Genomic DNA, 20,237 nt, shown 5'->3' on the forward strand with positions numbered 1-20,237 from the left:
GAGAGCGCTCTAATAACTATGTATAGATATATCAGGGGTCAGTACAGAGATCTCTCCCATCATCTATTATACCCAGGACTGTAACAAGGGGGCGCTCTAATAACTATGTATAGCTATATCAGAGGTCAGTACAGAGATCTCTCCTATCATCTATTTTATCCAGGACTGGAACAAGGGGGTGCTCTAATAACTGTATAGATGTATCAGGGGTCAGCACAGAGATCTCCCCCATCATCTATTATACCCAGGACTGTGACAAGGGGGCACTCTAATAACTATGTATAGATATATCAGGGGTCAGTACAGGGATTGTAGTGCACGTCATAAAGCAGATCAGTGTCTGCAACGCACATGTCACGATTCAGAGCTGTGCCTGCAACGCACATGTCACGATTCAGAGCTGTGCCTGCAACGCACATGTCACGAATCAGAGCTGTGCCTGCAACGCACATGTCACGAATCAGAGCTGTGTCTGCAACGCACATGTCACGAATCAGAGCTGTGTCTGCAACGCACATGTCACGAATCAGAGCTGTGTCTGCAACGCACATGTCATAAAGCAGATCTGTGTCTGCAACGCACAGGTCATGAAGCAGAGCTGTGTCTGCAACGCACATGTCATAAAGCAGAGCTGTGTCTGCAACGCACATGTCATAAAGCAGAGCTGTGTCTGCAACGCACATGTCAGGTAGCAGAGCTGTGTGTGTGTGGCATGTGCATGTCAAGTAGCAGAGCTGTGTCTGTGACACGCACACATCACGTAGCACAGCTGTGTCTGTAATGCACATATAATGTAGCAGAGCTGTGTCTGCAACACACGTCATGTAGCAGAGCTGTGTCTGCAACACACGTCATGTAGCAGAGCTGTGTCTGTGCCGAGCGTGTTAGGTAGCAGTCCTATGTCTGACATGTGCATGTCATGTAGTGCAGCTGTGTCTGTCAGGTGCATGGCATATAGCACAGCTGTGTGTGCTGGTCACACGCCTATGTAGCAGAGCTGTGTGTGTGACGTGTATGCAGCAAATTTGGGTGGTGTGTTGCGCCACCAGAAACACTGGTAGTATAATTTCCTAATAATTACAGGTCACTGGTGACTCAGAAGGGTCGGTGATCCGGGGATTATGCCGATGACCAGATTGGAGTCGGGAAGGTTTTCTTTCCCCTCTGGATCATCATGAGGGGTAATAGCCTAGATGGGCGTATGTCTTTTTCCGCCTTACACACTATGCCACACGGTGCATGTTAAATAGAATGAGCCGACGTTCTGTGTGGGGCATTGCAGACCGGGCAATGCCAGCGGGGATTTGGTATTTATCTGTATTTCTGTTTTTACATAGTAAGGCCCCCTGTCCACGGGCGTGGCGGTATCCCGCGGTGGAGCCGCAGACCAATCTCCAGCAGTCAGCCTAATCTGAGGGATAGGCTGACCGCGGAGAATCGGGGCAATGTGCAGCATGCCGTCCGCGAGCGGAGAGTCACAATGATTCGCTGCTATTGGACCCGGGCCGGTGCTTACCAGAGCACGGCTATGAAAAGCTTCAGACAGAGTGATTCGTCGGCGGCTTACTGCCAGCGAAATCACTGCCGTGGACAGGGGGCCTAAAAGGGGGAGGGGTGGAATCTCGTCATTTTTATTATTTTTCTTACTATTTTTTAAATACTTTAAAAAAATAATTCTATCTATATGTTGTCCCAGTGAGCGTTTGACCAGAAGCATCGTTTAATAATAACGTCAGTATATTCGGGCATTAGAAAGCCTATAGAGGTCACCCAAAGACTGAGCCCCACAGGACACCGGATATGTCAGACCCGGAGATAATAGCCAAGCCTCCGGGGGCACAAACAGCCCATCAGTACCCCGCGGTGGGTGACAGAGTGAGCCCCTCCCTTTGTCTGCCGTTCACATGTCGTAGTTGCACTGACCATGGTGTGTAAAGGGTTAAATAGCGAATATTCAGTTCCCGCTATTACAACAAGTGCCAGGCTGTCATCTGACAGCTAAGCACCCGCTTTCTGCGGCATGGGAGACCCGTGCCAGGATTCTGTTTCAGCCACCATTATAGATTAAAGCCCTTTAATGGCCGCGGCCAAAAGACATACGGGCAGTGATTAAGGGGTTAATATGTAGTCCCTGTCCTTAAAGGAGGCTGGATAGCACGGCACTCGGGCTCCATTGGGGGGCCACGCAGAGTTTGGCCAGAATTGTGAACTCAATGTGTTGTGAGAAGATTCCCGCAGATGGCCATTAATCTCATCTCCGGGGGCGAGACGAGACGGGCCCTTAATGCAATAAACTGCTACCCCGGCTGGAAGCGGGGGCGGACAATGAGCAGCGCGGCTCCTCCACCCGGCCGGCAGCTGTACCTACCTTGCTGTATAAATAGATGCGATCCGTATGCCTGCTGGCACAAAACATTAATCCATCATACAGCGGGAAGCCGGGACACGGTTCTGCAAGGAAGCACAATATGTAGGGCAGTGAGTGCGGGCGCAGGCTGGGGGGCTCAGAGACAGGGTGCTGGGGGGTTAAACAGTGAGCACACGGCAATGCCAGGAGAACAACTAGACCAGGGAGCGGCAGAGAAAAGACGCAAGCTTTGGAAAAAATGAGCCAGGAGTGTAGGGCAGAAGGAAGATGAAGGACGCTGCCCTCCTCACCACGGCTGACCCCTCCGGCCGGTTAAAATGCCACCAAATCCAGAAACCATTCACTATTGAAGATGTGCCCAGACGGAGCCGGGGTCTTCTCTCCCGCTGGGCAGCGCATCCACGCAGGTTGTAAATACCCCCAGCAGATCTGATACAGAGGGGCTAGTAGTACTGAACACCTAGAAGTAAGCCGGGTGGAGAGATACTGAATGCGGGCTGCCAGAAACAAAGTAACCCTTCGGGATTAAATCTAAATAAAATATATTTATCATGCCGTAGACGGACAGACAGCTAGACTTAATAACCCGGTCGGTCCATGGGCATGGCGGCATCAGGGCAGCTCCTGTATGATATAATAGCTTGGTGACTGAAGGCATCTATGGAGGACGGCCGGTCCGGGGGCTCAGTAGGCATACACCTTCTGACTCAGGGAGACGAGGTGTCACTACAGTGGGTGAAACTAATGGATTTATCAATCACACTGATGGTAGAACAGATTTCATCAAACACACCGCCTCTCCCCGCAGCCGGGGCCTCGTATATGTGGCTTACTGCAATTCAAACTCTGAAGAAAGGGGCCACCTTGATGAATCTGGGGCATTCTAACACGCTCTACTCTACTAAATCCGCCCACTGGGTTGAAACAAATTCAAAGGCGTCAATGCGGTGAAAAGTGCTGGAAGAGAAGAGTGTGGTGAAGAAGGAACTAAACAGCAAGGTAGCAGAGAATATAGGACAAGAGCGCAAAATAAAAAGAGAGTGGGATGCAAAAAAGAAGGGGAAGGAGGAAGCCCAGATAAGAAGGTAGGGGTAGGAGAGAGCCCAGACAAGAGAGAAGGAGAGAGCCCAGATAAGAGAGGAGAGAGCCCAGATAAGAAGGTAGGGGTAGGAGAGAGCCCAGACAAGAGAGAAGGAGAGAGCCCAGATAAGAGAAGAGCGGAAGGAGGAAGCCCAGATAAGAAGGTAGGGGTAGGAGAGAGCCCAGACAAGAGAAGAGGGGAAGGAGGAAGCCCAGATAAGAGAGAAGGAGAGAGTCCAGATAAGAGAGGAGAGAGCACAGATAAGAGAGGAGAGTCCAGATAAGAGAGAAGGAGAGAGTCCAGATAAGAGAGGAGAGAGCCCAGAAAAGAAGGTAGGGGTAGGAGAGAGTCCAGACAAGAGAGAAGGAGAGAGCCCAGATAAGAAGGTAGGGGTAGGAGAGAGCCCAGACAAGAGAGAAGGAGAGAGCCCAGATAAGAGAGGAGAGAGCCCAGATAAGAAGGTAGGGGTAGGAGAGAGTCCAGACAAGAGAGAAGGAGAGAGCCCAGATAAGAGAGGAGAGAGCCCAGATAAGAAGGTAGGGGTAGGAGAGAGTCCAGACAAGAGAGAAGGAGAGAGCCCAGATAAGAGAAGAGGGGAAGGAGGAAGCCCAGATAAGAAGGTAGGGGTAGGAAAGAGCCCAGACAAGAGAAGAGGGGAAGGAGGAAGCCCAGATAAGAGAGAAGGAGAGAGTCCAGATAAGAGAGGAGAGAGCACAGATAAGAGAGAAGGAGAGAGTCCAGATAAGAGAGAAGGAGAGAGCCCAGATAAGAGAGAAGGGGTAGGAGAGAGTCCAGATAAAAGAGATGGGGAAGGAGAGAGTTCAGATAAGAGAGAAAGGGAAAACGACAGCTCAGATAAGAGAGGAGAGAGCCCAGATAAGAGAGGAGAGAGCCCAGATAAGAGAGAAGGAGAGAGTCCAGATAAGAGAGAAGGAGAGAGTCCAGATAAGAGAGGAGAGAGCCCAGATAAGAGAGAAGGGGTAGGAGAGAGTCCAGATAAAAGAGATGGGGAAGGACAGAGTTCAGATAAGAGAGAAGGGGTAGGAAAGAGTCCAGCTAAGAGAGAAGGGATAGGAAAGAGTCCAGCTAAGAGAGAAGGGATAGGAAAGAGTCCAGATAAGAGAGAAGGGGTAGGAAAGAGTCCAGCTAAGAGAGAAGGGGTAGGAAAGAGTCCAGCTAAGAGAGAAGGGATAGGAAAGAGTCCAGATAAGAGAGAAGGGGTAGGAAAGAGTCCAGCTAAGAGAGAAGGGGTAGGAAAGAGTCCAGCTAAGAGAGAAGGGGTAGGAAAGAGTCCAGATAAGAGAGAAGGGGTAGGAAAGAGTCCAGATAAGAGAGAAGGGGTAGGAAAGAGTCCAGATAAGAAAGAAGGGGTAGGAAAGAGTCCAGATAAGAGATAAGGGGTAGGAAAGAGTCCAGATAAGAGAGAAGGGGAAGGAATGAGTCCAGATAAGAGAGAAGGGGTAGGAAAGAGTCCAGATAAGAGAGAAGGGGTAGGAAAGAGTCCAGATAAGAGAGAAGGGGTAGGAAAGAGTCCAGATAAGAGAGAAAGGGAAACAGAGAGCTTATATAAGAGAATGGGAAGGACAGATGACAGATAAGAGGGTAGAGGAAGGAGAAAGCCCAGATAAGAGGGTAGGGGAAGGAAAGAGCCCAGATTAGAGAGAAAGGGAAACAGTGAGCTCAGATAAGAGAGAAGGGGAAGGAAAGAGTCCACATAAAAGAGAAAGGGAAACAGAGCTCAAATAAGAGAGAAGGAAGGACAGAGTCTAGATAAGAGGGTATGGGAAAGAGAAAGCCCAGATAAGAGGGTAGGGGAAAGCACAGATAAGAGAGAAGGGGGAGAAAAGAGCCCAGATAAGAGAGAAGGGGAATCACAGAGTCTAGATAAGAGAAAATGGGAAGGTGAGAGCCCAGATAATAGGGTAGGGGAAGAAGAGAGCCCAGATAAGAGAGAAGGGGAAGGACGGAGTCCAGATAAAAGAGATGGGGAAGTAGAGAGTCCAGATAAGAGAGATGGGGTAGGAAAGAGTCCAGATAAGAGAGAAGGGGTAGGAAAGAGTCCAGATAAGAGAGAAGGGGTAGGAAAGAGTCCAGATAAGAGAGAAGGGGTAGGAAAGAGTCCAGATAAGAGAGAAGGGGTAGGAAAGAGTCCAGATAAGAGAGAAGGGGTAGGAAAGAGTCCAGATAAGAGAGAAGGGGTAGGAAAGAGTCCAGATAAGAGAGAAGGGGTAGGAAAGAGTCCAGATAAGAGAGAAGGGGTAGGAAAGAGTCCAGATAAGAGAGAAGGGGTAGGAAAGAGTCCAGATAAGAGAGAAGGGGTAGGAAAGAGTCCAGCTAAGAGAGAAGGGGTAGGAAAGAGTCCAGCTAAGAGAGAAGGGGTAGGAAAGAGTCCAGATAAGAGAGAAGGGGTAGGAAAGAGTCCAGATAAGAGAGAAGGGGTAGGAAAGAGTCCAGATAAGAGAGAAGGGGTAGGAAAGAGTCCAGATAAGAGAGAAGGGGTAGGAAAGAGTCCAGATAAGAGAGAAGGGGTAGGAAAGAGACCAGATAAGAGAGTAGAGGAAAGAGAAAGCCTAGATAAGAGGGTAGTGGAAGGGGAAAGCACAGATAAGAGAGAAGGGGAAGAAGACAGCCCAGATAAGAGAGAAGGGGAAGAAGAGAGCCCAGATAAGAGAGAAGGGGAAGAAGAGAGTCCAGATAAGAGAGAAGGGGTAGGAAAGAGTCCAGATAAGAGAGAAGGGGTAGGAAAGAGTCCAGATAAGAGAGAAGGGGTAGGAAAGAGTCCAGATAAGAGAGAAGGGGTAGGAAAGAGTCCAGATAAGAGAGAAGGGGTAGGAAAGAGTCCAGATAAGAGAGAATGGGTAGGAAAGAGTCCAGATAAGAAAGAAGGGGTAGGAAAGAGTCCAGATAAGAGAGAAGGGGTAGGAAAGAGTCCAGATAAGAGAGAAGGGGTAGGAAAGAGTCCAGATAAGAGAGAAGGGGTAGGAAAGAGTCCAGATAAGAGAGAAGGGGTAGGAAAGAGTCCAGATAAGAGAGAAGGGGTAGGAAAGAGACCAGATAAGAGAGTAGAGGAAAGAGAAAGCCTAGATAAGAGGGTAGTGGAAGGGGAAAGCACAGATAAGAGAGAAGGGGAAGAAGACAGCCCAGATAAGAGAGAAGGGGAAGAAGAGAGCCCAGATAAGAGAGAAGGGGAAGAAGAGAGCCCAGATAACAGAGAAGGGGAAGAAGAGAGCCCAGATAACAGAGAAGGGGAAGGAATGAGTCCAGATAGGAGAGAAGGGGAAGGAGAGAGCCTAGATAATTGGGTAGGGGAAGGAGAGAGCCCAGATAAGACAGAAGGGGAAGGAGAAAGCCCAGATAAAAGGGCAGGGAAAGGAGAGAGCCCAGATAAGAGAGAAGGGGGAGGAAAGGGTCCAGATAAAAGGGAAGCGGAAGGAGGAAGCCCAGATAAGAGAGGAGGTGAAGGAGAGAGTACAGAAAAGAGAGAAGGAGAAATAGAGAGTCCAGATAAGAGAGAAGGAGTAGGAAAGAGTCCAGATAAGAGATAAGGGGAAATAGAGAGTCCAGATAAGAGAGAAGGGTAAGGAAAGAGCCCATAAAAGGAAGAAGGGGAAGGAGGAATCCCAGATAAGAGGGTAGAGGTAGGACAAAGCCCAGATAAGAGAGAAGGGAAGGAGAAAGCCCAGATAGGAGGGTAGGGGAAAGAGAAAGCCTATATAAGAGGGCAGGGGAAAGAGAAAGCCCAAGTGAAAGAGAAGAGTGAAGGAGAGTGTCACGAGAAGAGAGAAGGAGAAAGAGGAAACCCAGATAAGAGAGAAGGCAAAGGGGGAAGCCCAGATAAGAGTGCAGGGGAAAGAGAGAGAATGGGAAAGAGTCCAGATAAGAGAGAGAAGGGGGAGGAGAGAGCCCAGATAAGAGAGAAGGGGAAGGAGAGAGCGCAGATAAGAGAGAAGGGGAAGAAGAGAGCCCATATAAGAGAGAATGGGAAAGAGAAAGCCCAGATAAGAGAGAAGGCAAAGGAGGAAGCCCAGATAAGAGGGAAGGAGAAGGAGTAAGCCAATATAAGACAGAAGGGGAAGGAGGAAGCCTGGATAAGACAGAAGGTGAAGGAGAGTGTCCAGATAAGAGAAAAAGGGAAGGAGAGAGTCCAGATAAGAGAGAAAGGGAAGGAAAGAGTCCAGATTAGAGAGAAAGGGAAGGAGAGAGTCAGATAAAGAAAGGGAAGGAGAGAGTCCAGAAAAGAGAAAAGGTGGAGCAGCAAGCACAGATAATAAAGGGGGTGTGGGAGAGAACACAGATAAAAGAGGTGGTAATGGAGAATCTAGATATCATTGAAGGGGAAGGAGAGAGTCCAGATAAGAGAAACCATGAAGCAGAGAACCCAGATGTTAGAGAAGGTGTAGCAGCTAGATGAGAAAGGAGGTGTAGGAGAGAAAAGAGGTGGTAATGGAGAGAGTACAGGTGAGAGAGAAGATGAAGGACAGGACACAGCTAAGAGAGAAGAGAAGCATTAAGAGAGCACAGAAGAGATAAGGTGAAGGCCCAGATAAAAGAGAAGCTGATGGACAAGAGCATAGAGGGGGAAGGAGAAGGTCAAGGTAAGAGAAAAGGTCATGGGGTGAACACAGATGAGAGAGAAGAAAAAGGGTAAAAGATTTAACACATAAAGGTGAAGAACAAAGCGACAAATAAGAGAGAAAGTAAAAGAGAGACCAGTTGAGAGAGAATGGAAGGAGCAAGCACAAAGGTGAGAAAAGATGGAGGAGAGAACATGAAAGACAGTCCAGATAAGAGAGCATGTAAAAGAGGGAACCCAGATAAAAGACAGTAGGTGAACTACAGAGCCCAGAAGGAAGAGGCAAAATAAAAAGGTGAGGTAGGACAGATGTAATGCAGAGGAAGGAGGCTGGTTAGTGTTCCTTACACCAAACCACTGGAAAGTGCTAGCTTGAAAAACTACACTACCCAGAATGCAAATTATCAGAGATAGCTCTGTGTCAACGGAAGGTCAACAATGAATTCTGATATATTGGAGTTGCAAAGCCTATAGAATTAAGAATGCAACTCCAAACCATAATGCAGGAAGTAACTCAAAGCCAGTACAGGATGAGTAATGTGACTCCACCAGCAGAATAGTGAGCGCAGCTCTGGAGTATAATACAGGATGTAACTCGGGATCAGTACAGGATAAGTAATGTATGTACACAGTGACTCCACCAGCAGAATAGTGAGTGCAGCTCTGGAGTATAATACAGGATGCAACTCAGGATCAGTACAGGATAAGTAATGTATGTACACAGTGACTCCACCAGCAGAATAGTGAGTGCAGCTCTGGAGTACAATACAGGATGTAACTCAGGATCAGTACAGGATAAGTAATGTATGTACACAGTGACTCCACCAGCAGAATAGTGAGTGCAGCTCTGGAGTAGAATACAGGATGTAACTCAGGATCAGTACAGGATAAGTAATGCATGTACATAGTGACTCCAGCAGCAGAATAGTGAGTGCAGCTCTGGAGTATAATACAGGATGTAACTCAGGAGCAGTACAGGATAAGTAATGTATGTACAAAGTGACTCCACCAACAGAATAGTGAGTGCAGCTCTGCAGTATAATACAGGATGTAACTCAGGATCAGTACAGGATAAGTAATGTATGTACACAGTGACCCCACCAGCAGAATAGTGAGTGCAGCTCTGGGGTATAATACAGGATGTAACTCAGGAGCAGTACAGGATAAGTAATGTATGTACACAGTGACTCCACCAGCAGAATAGTGAGTGCAGCTCTGGAGTATAATACAGGATGTAACTCAGGATCAGTACAGGATAAGTAATGTATGTACACAGTGACTCCAGCAGCAGAATAGTGAGTGCAGCTCTGGAGTATAATACAGGATGTAACTCAGGATCAGTACAGGGTAAGTAATGTATGTACACAGTAACTCCACCAGCAGAATAGTGAGTGCAGCTCTGGGGTATAATACAGGATGTAACTCGGGAGCAGTACAGGATAAGTAATGTATGTACACAGTGACTCCACCAGCAGAATAGTGAGTGCAGCTCTGCAGTATAATACAGGATGTAACTCAGGATCAGTACAGGATAAGTAATGTATGTACACAGTGACCCCACCAGCAGAATAGTGAGTGCAGCTCTGCAGTATAATACAGGATGTAACTCAGGAGCAGTACAGGATAAGTAATGTATGTACAAAGTGACTCCACCAACAGAATAGTGAGTGCAGCTCTGCAGTATAATACAGGATGTAACTCAGGAGCAGTACAGGATAAGTAATGTATGTACAAAGTGACTCCACCAACAGAATAGTGAGTGCAGCTCTGCAGTATAATACAGGATGTAACTCAGGAGCAGTACAGGATAAGTAATGTATGTACAAAGTGACTCCACCAACAGAATAGTGAGTGCAGCTCTGCAGTATAATACAGGATGTAACTCAGGAGCAGTACAGGATAAGTAATGTATGTACACAGTGACTCCACCAGCAGAATAGTGAGTGCAGCTCTGGAGTATAATACAGGATGTAACTCAGGATCAGTACAGGATAAGTAATGTATGTACACAGTGACTCCACCAGCAGAATAGTGAGTGCAGCTCTGGAGTATAATACAGGATGTAACTCAGGATCAGTACAGGGTAAGTAATGTATGTACACAGTGACTCCACCAGCAGAATAGTGAGTGCAGCTCTGGAGTATAATACAGGATATAACACAGGATCAGTACAGGATAAGTAATGTATGTACACAGTGACTCCACCAGCAGAATAGTGAGTGCAGCTCTGGAGTATAATACAAGATGAAACTCAGGATCAGAAATGTAACTACAGAAAGATGCATAAAAATAAAATGCTCTTTTAAAGAAAAATGGAAGCGGAACAATACAAGGTAAAGTGCGTGGTATAATAGGGCACAAACGTATAAGTACAAATGTGTTGAGTTTGGCTTTCCGGGTTCCCTGTGCAGTACCAGTGTCATAATACAAAGTAGTATAGTTTGCAAATACCATAGAGAGCCCAGATAACATTGCAGTATCAAACTATGGAAAGTCGGCATGCCACATGATGTGCCACTGCTTTTGCAAAGCCTTGAGCAACCAGGTGGGGAAATGAGACGCAAGATCAGGGCCAGCGGGCAGAAAGGAAGACACATGAATAATGAAAAAACCTACTGTATGACATGTAGGTGCGCTGCAGAGGTCGGTGAGCAAGGGGACAAACCTAAAGAGCTTCAAATGCAGATGACGCAATCATAACCTCACAATGAGAACACAATCGGGACTAAGAGGGTCAAGGAAAAACTGCAGCGACAAGAGGAGAGCGCTGGCAGGTCAGGAAAGGGGTGCGAGTGCCGGGAGACAAGAGCATAAACAACAACAACTATCAGTCACCTGATGGGAAGCAAAGCCGGGCAATGACCAACACAATACAAAGGGTTAATGACAGACAGAGCAACATTGAACAGCCATTCCCCATGCAAACCAATAGTACGCAGGTAAGTGGCCACAGCCCCAGAGGAAGTGCTTACTGCACATTACCTGGTGCAGCGGCTGCCGATTCCTCCCTTGGGTGGGCTTCCAAAATGCTGTTTTGAATGCTTAGTGAATCGTCCCCCTCTAAGACACTTTGCCGAGCGGGGGGCGCCTGCTGCGGGGGACAGTCCATGAGCTCGTTATCAACATCACTCCGTAATTCATTTTCTTTCTCCCCTTGAATGCAGGACACACTCACTGGCGGGGGCCGAATCTCAGGACCTGTCCGCCGAAGAGAGGGAGAGAAGCAAGAGGTCACACGTGGAAGGAAAAATCAGCCGAAACGTGCAAAGAGACCAAGTCTTCTAATGGAAGCTGTACATCAAATCAACAGGAGCTCACTGACACTGCCTGAAATTACCAGAGCATGGGATACTCATAACCACGGGGGCAGTATTATAGTAGTTATATTCTTGTACATAGGGGGCAGTATTATAGTAGTTATATTCTTGTACATAGGGGGCAGTATTATAGTAGTTATATTCTTGTACATAGGAGGCAGTATTATAGTAGTTATATTCTTGTACATAGGAGGCAGTATTATAGTAGTTATATTCTTGTACATAGGGGGCAGTATTATAGTAGTTATATTCTTGTACATAGGGGGCAGTATTATAGTAGTTATATTCTTGTACATAGGAGCAGTATTATAGTAGTTATATTCTTGTACATAGGGGGCAGTATTATAGTAGTTATATTCTTGTACATAGAGGGCAGTATTATAGTAGTTATATTCTTGTACATAGGAGGCAGTATTATAGTAGTTATATTCTTGTACATAGGAGGCAGTATTATAGTAGTTATATTCTTGTACATAGGAGGCAGTATTATAGTAGTTATATTCTTGTACATAGGGGGCAGTATTATAGTAGTTATATTCTTGTACATAGGAGGCAGTATTATAGTAGTTATATTCTTGTACATAGGAGGCAGTATTATAGTAGTTATATTCTTGTACATAGGGGGCAGTATTATAGTAGTTATATTCTTGTACATAGGGGGCAGTATTATAGTAGTTATATTCTTGTACATAGGAGCAGTATTATAGTAGTTATATTCTTGTACATAGGGGGCAGTATTATAGTAGTTATATTCTTGTACATAGGGGGCAGTATTATAGTAGTTATATTCTTGTACATAGGGGGCAGTATTATAGTAGTTATATTCTTGTACATAGGAGGCAGTATTATAGTAGCTATATTCTTGTACATAGGAGTAGTATTATAGTAGTTATATTCTTGTACATAGGGGGCAGTATTATAGTAATTATATTCTTGTACACAGGGGAGCAGTATTATAGTAGTTATATTCTTGTACACAGGAGGCAGTATTATAGTAGTTATATTCTTGTACATAGGGGGCAGTATTATAGTAGTTATATTCTTGTACATACGGGGCAGTATTATAGTAGTTATATTCTTGTATATAGGGGGCAGTATTATAGTAGTTATATTCTTGTACATAGGGGGCAGTATTATAGCAGTTATATTCTTGTACATAGGGGGCAGTATTATAGTAGTTATATTCTTGTACATAGGGGGCAGTATTATGGTAGTTATATTCTTGTACATAGAGGGCAGTATTATAGTAGTTATATTCTTGTACATAGGAGGCAGTATTATAGTAGTTATATTCTTGTACATAGGAGGCAGTATTATAGTAGTTATATTCTTGTACATAGGGAGCAGTATTATAGTAGTTATATTCTTGTACACAGGGGAGCAGTATTATAGTAGTTATATTCTTGTACACAGGAGGCAGCATTATAGTAGTTATATTCTTGTATATAGGGGGCAGTATTATAGTAGTTATATTCTTGTACATAGGGGGCAGTATTATAGTAGTTATATTCTTGTACATAGGGGACAGTATTATAGTAGTTATATTCTTGTACATAGGGGACAGTATTATAGTAGTTATATTCTTGTACATAGGAGCAATATTATAGTAGTTATATTCTTGTACATAGGAGGCAGTAATATAGTAGTTATATTCTTGTACATAGGGGGCAGTATTATAGTAGTTATATTCTTGTACATAGGAGCAGTATCATAGTAGTTATATTCTTGTACATAGGGGGCAGTATTATAGTAGTTATATTCTTGTCCATAGGGGGCAGTATTATAGTAGTTATATTCTTGTACATAGGGGGCAGTATTATAGTAGTTATATTCTTGTACACAGGGAGCAGTATTATAGTAGTTATATTCTTGTACATAGGAGCAGTATTATAGTAGTTATATTCTTGTACATAGGGGCAGTATTATAGTAGTTATATTCTTGTACATAGGGGGCAGTATTATAGTAGTTATATTCTTGTACATAGGGGGCAGTATTATAGTAGTTATATTCTTGTACATAGGAGGCAGTATTATAGTAGTTATATTCTTGTACATAGGGGGCAGTATTATAGTAGTTATATTCTTGTATATAGGGAGCAGTATTATAGTAGTTATATTCTTGTACATAGGGGGCAGTATTATAGTAGTTAAATTCTTGTACGTAGGAGGCAGTATTATAGTAGTTATATTCTTGTACATAGGGAGCAGTATTATAGTAGTTATATTCTTGTACATAGGAGGCAGTATTATAGCAGTTATATTCTTGTACATAGGAGGCAGTATTATAGTAGTTATATTCTTGTACGTAGGAGGCAGTATTATAGCAGTTATATTCTTGTACATAGGAGGCAGTATTATAGTAGTTATATTCTTGTACATAGGAGGCAGTATTATAGTAGTTATATTCTTGTACGTAGGAGGCAGTATTATAGCAGTTATATTCTTGTACATAGGGGGCAGTATTATAGTAGTTATATTCTTGTACATAGGGGGCAGTGTTATAGTAGTTATATTCTTGTACATAGGGGACAGTATTATAGTAGTTATATTCTGATACATAGAGGGCAGTATTATAGTAGTTATATTCTTGTACATAGGGGGCAGTATTATAGTAGTTATATTCTTGTACATAGGAGGCAGTATTATAGTAGTTATATTCTTGTACATAGGAGCAGTATTATAGTAGTTATATTCTTGTACATAGGAGGCAGTATTATAGCAGTTATATTCTTGTACATAGGAGGCAGTATTATAGTAGTTATATTCTTGTACGTAGGAGGCAGTATTATAGTAGTTATATTCTTGTACATAGGGAGCAGTATTATAGTAGTTATATTCTTGTACATAGGAGCAGTATTATAGTAGTTATATTCTTGTACATAGGAGGCAGTATTATAGTAGTTATATTCTTGTACGTAGGAGGCAGTATTATAGTAGTTATATTCTTGTACATAGGGAGCAGTATTATAGTAGTTATATTCTTGTACATAGGAGGCAGTATTATAGCAGTTATATTCTTGCACATAGGAGGCAGTATTATAGTAGTTATATTCTTGTACGTAGGAGGCAGTATTATAGCAGTTATATTCTTGTACATAGGAGGCAGTATTATAGTAGTTATATTCTTGTACGTAGGAGGCAGTATTATAGTAGTTATATTCTTGTACACAGGGAGCAGTATTATAGTAGTTATATTCTTGTACATAGGAGCAGTATTATAGTAGTTATATTCTTGTACAAAGGGGGTAGTATTATAGTAGTTATATTCTTGTACATAGGGACAGTATTATAGTAGTTATATTCTTGTACATAGGGAGCAGTCTTATAGTAGTTATATTCTTGTACATAGGGAGCAGTATTATAGTAGTTATATTCTTGTACATAGGGAGCAGTATTATAGTAGTTATATTCTTGTACATAGGGAGCAGTATTATAGTAGTTATATTCTTGTACAGAGGAGCAGTATTATAGTAGTTATATTCTTGTACATAGGAGGCAGTATTATAGTAGTTATATTCTTGTACATAGGAGGCAGTATTATGGTAGTTATATTCTTGTACATAGGAGGCAGTATTATGGTAGTTATATTCTTGTACATAGGAGGCAGTATTATAGTAGTTATATTCTTGTACATAGGGGGCAGTATTATAACAGTTATATTCTTGTACATAGGAGCAGTATTATAGTAGTTATATTCTTGTACATAGGGTGCCGGTATTATAGTAGTAATATTCTTGTACATAGGGGGGCAGTATTATAGTAGTTATATTCTTGTACATAGGGGGCAGTATTATAGTAGTCATATTCTTGTACATAGGGGCAGTATTATAGTAGTTATATTCTTGTACATAGGGGGCAGTATTATAGTAGTTATATTCTTGTACATAGGGGGCAGTATTATAGTAGTTATATTCTTGTACATAGGGGGGCAGTATTATAGTAGTTATAACCTTGTACGTAGGGGCAGTATTATAGTAGTTATATTCTTGTACTTAGGGGCAGTATTATAGTAGTTATATTCTTGTACATAGGGGGCAGTATTATAGTAGTTATATTCTTGCACATAGGGGGCAGTATTATAGTAGTTATATTCTTGTACATAGGAGCAGTATTATAGTAGTTATATTCTTGTACATAGGGAGTAGTATTATAGTAGTTATATTCTTGTACATAGGAGGCAGTATTATAGTAGTTATATTCTTGTACATAGGAGCAGTATTATAGTAGTTATATTCTTGTACATAGGGGGCAGTATTATAGTAGTTATATTCTTGTACATAGGAGGCAGTATTATGGTAGTTATATTCTTGTACATAGGAGGCAGTATTATGGTAGTTATATTCTTGTACATAGGAGGCAGTATTATAGTAGTTATATTCTTGTACATAGGGGGCAGTATTATAACAGTTATATTCTTGTACATAGGAGCAGTATTATAGTAGTTATATTCTTGTACATAGGGGGCAGTATTATAGTAGTTATATTCTTGTACATAGGGAGCAGTATTATAGTAGTTATATTCTTGTACATAGGGGGCAGTATTATAGTAGTTATATTCTTGTACATAGGGAGCAGTATTATAGTAGTTATATTCTTGTACATAGGGGCAGTATTATAGTAGTTATATTCTTGTACATAGGGGGGCAGTATTATAGTAGTTATATTCTTGTACATAGGGGCAGTATTATAGTAGTTATATTCTTGTACATAGGGGGCAGTATTATAACAGTTATATTCTTGTACATAGGAGCAGTATTATAGTAGTTATATTCTTGTACATAGGAGGCAGTATTATAGTAGTTATATTCTTGTACATAGGGAGCAGTATTATAGTAGTTATATTCTTGTACATAGGGAGCAGTATTATAGTAGTTATATTCTTGTACATAGGGGGTAGTATTATAGTAGTTATATTCTTGTACATAGGAGCAGTATTATAGTAGTTATATTCTTGTACATAGGGGGCAGTATTATAGTAGTTATATTCTTGTACATAGGAGCAGTATTATAGCAGTTATATTCTTGTACATAGGGGGCAGTATTATAGTAGTTATATTCTTGTACATAGGGGGCAGTATTATAGTAGTTATATTCTTGTACATAGGGGCAGTATTATAGTAGTTATATTCATGTACATTGGGGGGCAGTATTATAGTAGTTATATTCTTGTACATAGGGGCAGTATTATAGTAGTTATATTCTTGTACATAGGGGGCAGTATTATAACAGTTATATTCTAGTACATAGGAGCAGTATTCTAGTAGTTATATTCTTGTACATAGGAGGCAGTATTATAGTAGTTATATTCTTGTACATAGGGGGCAGTATTATAGTAGTTATATTCTTGTACATAGGGGGCAGTATTATAGTAGTTATATTCTTGTACATAGGGGGCAGTATTATAGTAGTTATATTCTTGTACATAGGAGGCAGTATTATAGTAGTTATATTCTTGTACATAGGGGGCAGTATTATAGTAGTTATCTTCTTGTACATAGGGGGCAGTATTATAGTAGTTATACTCTTGTACATAGGGGGCAGTATTATAGTAGTTATACTCTTGTACATAGGAGGCAGTATTATAGTAGTTATATTCTTGTACATAGGAACAGTATTATAGTAGTTATATTCTTGTACATAGGAACAGTATTATAGTAGTTATATTCTTGTACATAGGAGGCAGTATTATAGTAGTTATCTTCTTGTAAATAGGAGGCAGTATTATAGTAGTTATATTCCTGTACATAGGGGACAGTATTATAGTAGTTATATTCTTGTACATAGGAGGCAGTATTATAGTAGTTATATTCTTGTACATAGGAGGCAGTATTATAGTAGTTATATTCTTGTACATAGGGGGGCAGTATTATAGTAGTTATATTCTTGTACATAGGGGACAGTACTATAGTAGTTATATTCTTGTACATAGGAGGCAGTATTATAGTAGTTATATTCCTGTACATAGTAGGCAGTATTATAGTAGTTATATTCTTGTACATAGGGGCAGTATTATAGTAGTTATAGTCTTGTACATAGGGGGCAGTATTATAGTAGTTATATTCTTGTACATAGGAGGCAGTATTATAGTAGTTATATTCTTGTACATAGTGTGATAGACATGATGATTATTTGGTATAAAATGTCTATCGATTTGTATAACGTAAATGTATTTTGCTGTTGTAATGACTTTTAGCTCTGAGGAGTTTAAAGGACACACACAATCTAATCATGGTATTTGCTAGACAATGGATGTATGATGTTAATGTTAGCTAAGTACATAGAAGTTACACAAGAAGCCTCTAAGACTTAAGGGCCATAGTGTTGTGTAGATCTGTGTTCAATACTGAGTGTTTACCTAGGCCCCTTCCACTCCCCACACAATCTATTTAAACAATGATTTGTCAACTACACAGACATGACTGGAGCTAGGACAAAAGTCCATGCTACATCAGCACTTGGAAGAGAGTGGGCAGAGAGGTGGGAGATTCTATATGATCCGACAAATGAGAATCTTATATGTTACTGATGTAATCTGTTGCACGCCCATTGAAGGGCGGTTGTCATGTGTTATAATAAAAGGCTTGAGCCTCTATACATTGTAGAGACTCTCCCAGTTTTAGACCAGCATTTGTGTCTGATTCTACGCGACGATGTGTGCACACGATACAATTCGGAAGGGACAAAATACCCTGAAGCCTGCTGGAGAAACCATAATCCAGAACAATAGGAGGCAGTATTATAGTAGTTATATTCCTGTACATAGGAGGCAGTATTATAGTAGTTATATTCATGTACATAAGGGGCAGTATTATAGTAGTTATATTCTTGTACATAGGGGGCAGTATTATAACAGTTATATTCTAGTACATAGGAGCAGTATTCTAGTAGTTATATTCTTGTACAAAGGAGACAGCATTATAGTAGTTATATTCTTGTACATAGGAGGCAGTATTATAGTAGTTATATTCTTGTACATAGGGGCAGTATTATAGTAGTTATAACCTTGTACGTAGGGGCAGTATTATAGTAGTTATATTCTTGTACTTAGGGGCAGTATTATAGTAGTTATATTCTTGTACATAGGGGGCAGTATTATAGTAGTTATATTCTTGCACATAGGAGGCAGTATTATAGTAGTTATATTCTTGTACATAGGGGGCAGTATTATAGTGGTTATATTCTTGTACATAGGGGGCAGTATTATAGTAGTTATATTCTTGCACATAGGAGGCAGAATTATAGTAGTTATATTCTTGTACATAGGGGGCAGTATTATAGTAGTTATATTCTTGTACATAGGGTGCCGGTATTATAGTAGTAATATTCTTGTACATAGGGGGGCAGTATTATAGTAGTTATATTCTTGTACATAGGGGGCAGTATTATAGTAGTCATATTCTTGTACATAGGGGCAGTATTATAGTAGTCATATTCTTGTACATAGGGGCAGTATTATAGTAGTTATATTCTTGTACATAGGGGGCAGTATTATAGTAGTTATATTCTTGTACATAGGGGGCAGTATTATAGTAGTTATATTCTTGTACATAGGGGGGCAGTATTATAGTAGTTATAACCTTGTACGTAGGGGCAGTATTATAGTAGTTATATTCTTGTACTTAGGGGCAGTATTATAGTAGTTATATTCTTGTACATAGGGGGCAGTATTATAGTAGTTATATTCTTGCACATAGGGGGCAGTATTATAGTAGTTATATTCTTGTACATAGGAGCAGTATTATAGTAGTTATATTCTTGTACATAGGGAGTAGTATTATAGTAGTTATATTCTTGTACATAGGAGGCAGTATTATAGTAGTTATATTCTTGTACATAGGGGGCAGTATTATAGTAGTTATATTCTTGTACATAGGAGGCAGTATTATGGTAGTTATATTCTTGTACATAGGAGGCAGTATTATGGTAGTTATATTCTTGTACATAGGAGGCAGTATTATAGTAGTTATATTCTTGTACATAGGGGGCAGTATTATAACAGTTATATTCTTGTACATAGGAGCAGTATTATAGTAGTTATATTCTTGTACATAGGGGGCAGTATTATAGTAGTTATATTCTTGTACGTAGGAGGCAGTATTATAGTAGTTATATTCTTGTACATAGGGAGCAGTATTATAGTAGTTATATTCTTGTACATAGGAGGCAGTATTATAGCAGTTATATTCTTGTACATAGGAGGCAGTATTATAGTAGTTATATTCTTGTACGTAGGAGGCAGTATTATAGTAGTTATATTCTTGTACATAGGGGGCAGTGTTATAGTAGTTATATTCTTGTACATAGGGGACAGTATTATAGTAGTTATATTCTGATACATAGAGGGCAGTATTATAGTAGTTATATTCTTGTACATAGGGGGCAGTATTATAGTAGTTATATTCTTGTACATAGGAGGCAGTATTATAGTAGTTATATTCTTGTACATAGGAGCAGTATTATAGTAGTTATATTCTTGTACATAGGAGGCAGTATTATAGCAGTTATATTCTTGTACATAGGAGGCAGTATTATAGTAGTTATATTCTTGTACGTAGGAGGCAGTATTATAGTAGTTATATTCTTGTACATAGGGAGCAGTATTATAGTAGTTATATTCTTGTACATAGGAGCAGTATTATAGTAGTTATATTCTTGCACATAGGAGGCAGTATTATAGTAGTTATATTCTTGTACGTAGGAGGCAGTATTATAGTAGTTATATTCTTGTACATAGGGAGCAGTATTATAGTAGTTATATTCTTGTACATAGGAGGCAGTATTATAGCAGTTATATTCTTGCACATAGGAGGCAGTATTATAGTAGTTATATTCTTGTACGTAGGAGGCAGTATTATAGCAGTTATATTCTTGTACATAGGAGGCAGTATTATAGTAGTT

At 41.1% G+C, this 20,237-nt stretch overlaps 2 protein-coding genes across 5 annotated transcripts in view; one reads left to right on the forward strand and one right to left on the reverse strand.

Annotated features, from left to right (window-relative positions):
* Positions 1-20,237, reverse strand: part of ZRANB3 (zinc finger RANBP2-type containing 3) — a 304,617-nt gene that overhangs the window by 63,572 nt on the left and 220,808 nt on the right. For all 4 annotated transcript variants that reach the window (XM_066575145.1, XM_066575143.1, XM_066575144.1 and 1 more), the window contains 2 exons: positions 11,005-11,220; positions 2,369-2,451 (listed from right to left, as the gene is read on the reverse strand). In XM_066575145.1, coding sequence (XP_066431242.1) covers positions 2,369-2,451; positions 11,005-11,220 — 299 coding nt within the window. The remainder of the gene's footprint in view (positions 1-2,368; positions 2,452-11,004; positions 11,221-20,237) is intronic.
* On the forward strand, positions 2,859-6,994 carry LOC136577383 (involucrin-like). Its single transcript, XM_066577290.1, has 4 exons — positions 2,859-2,879; positions 3,626-4,819; positions 5,171-5,857; positions 6,029-6,994. Exons 1-4 carry the CDS (start codon positions 2,859-2,861, stop codon positions 6,992-6,994), a joined length of 2,868 nt encoding a protein of 955 aa, XP_066433387.1.

Source organism: Eleutherodactylus coqui, chromosome 8 (assembly GCF_035609145.1).
Source record: "Eleutherodactylus coqui strain aEleCoq1 chromosome 8, aEleCoq1.hap1, whole genome shotgun sequence".
Lineage (NCBI taxonomy): Eukaryota > Metazoa > Chordata > Amphibia > Anura > Eleutherodactylidae > Eleutherodactylus > Eleutherodactylus coqui.

Coding starts and splice junctions, on each gene's coding strand:
- LOC136577383 (XM_066577290.1), top strand. CDS start 2,859: ATGCGGGCTGCCAGAAACAAA. Junction 2,880..3,625: donor TGCGGGCTGCCAGAAACAAA/GTAACCCTTCGG, acceptor TAGGGGTAGGAG/AGAGCCCAGACAAGAGAAGA. Junction 4,820..5,170: donor GTCCAGATAAGAAAGAAGGG/GTAGGAAAGAGT, acceptor TCCACATAAAAG/AGAAAGGGAAACAGAGCTCA.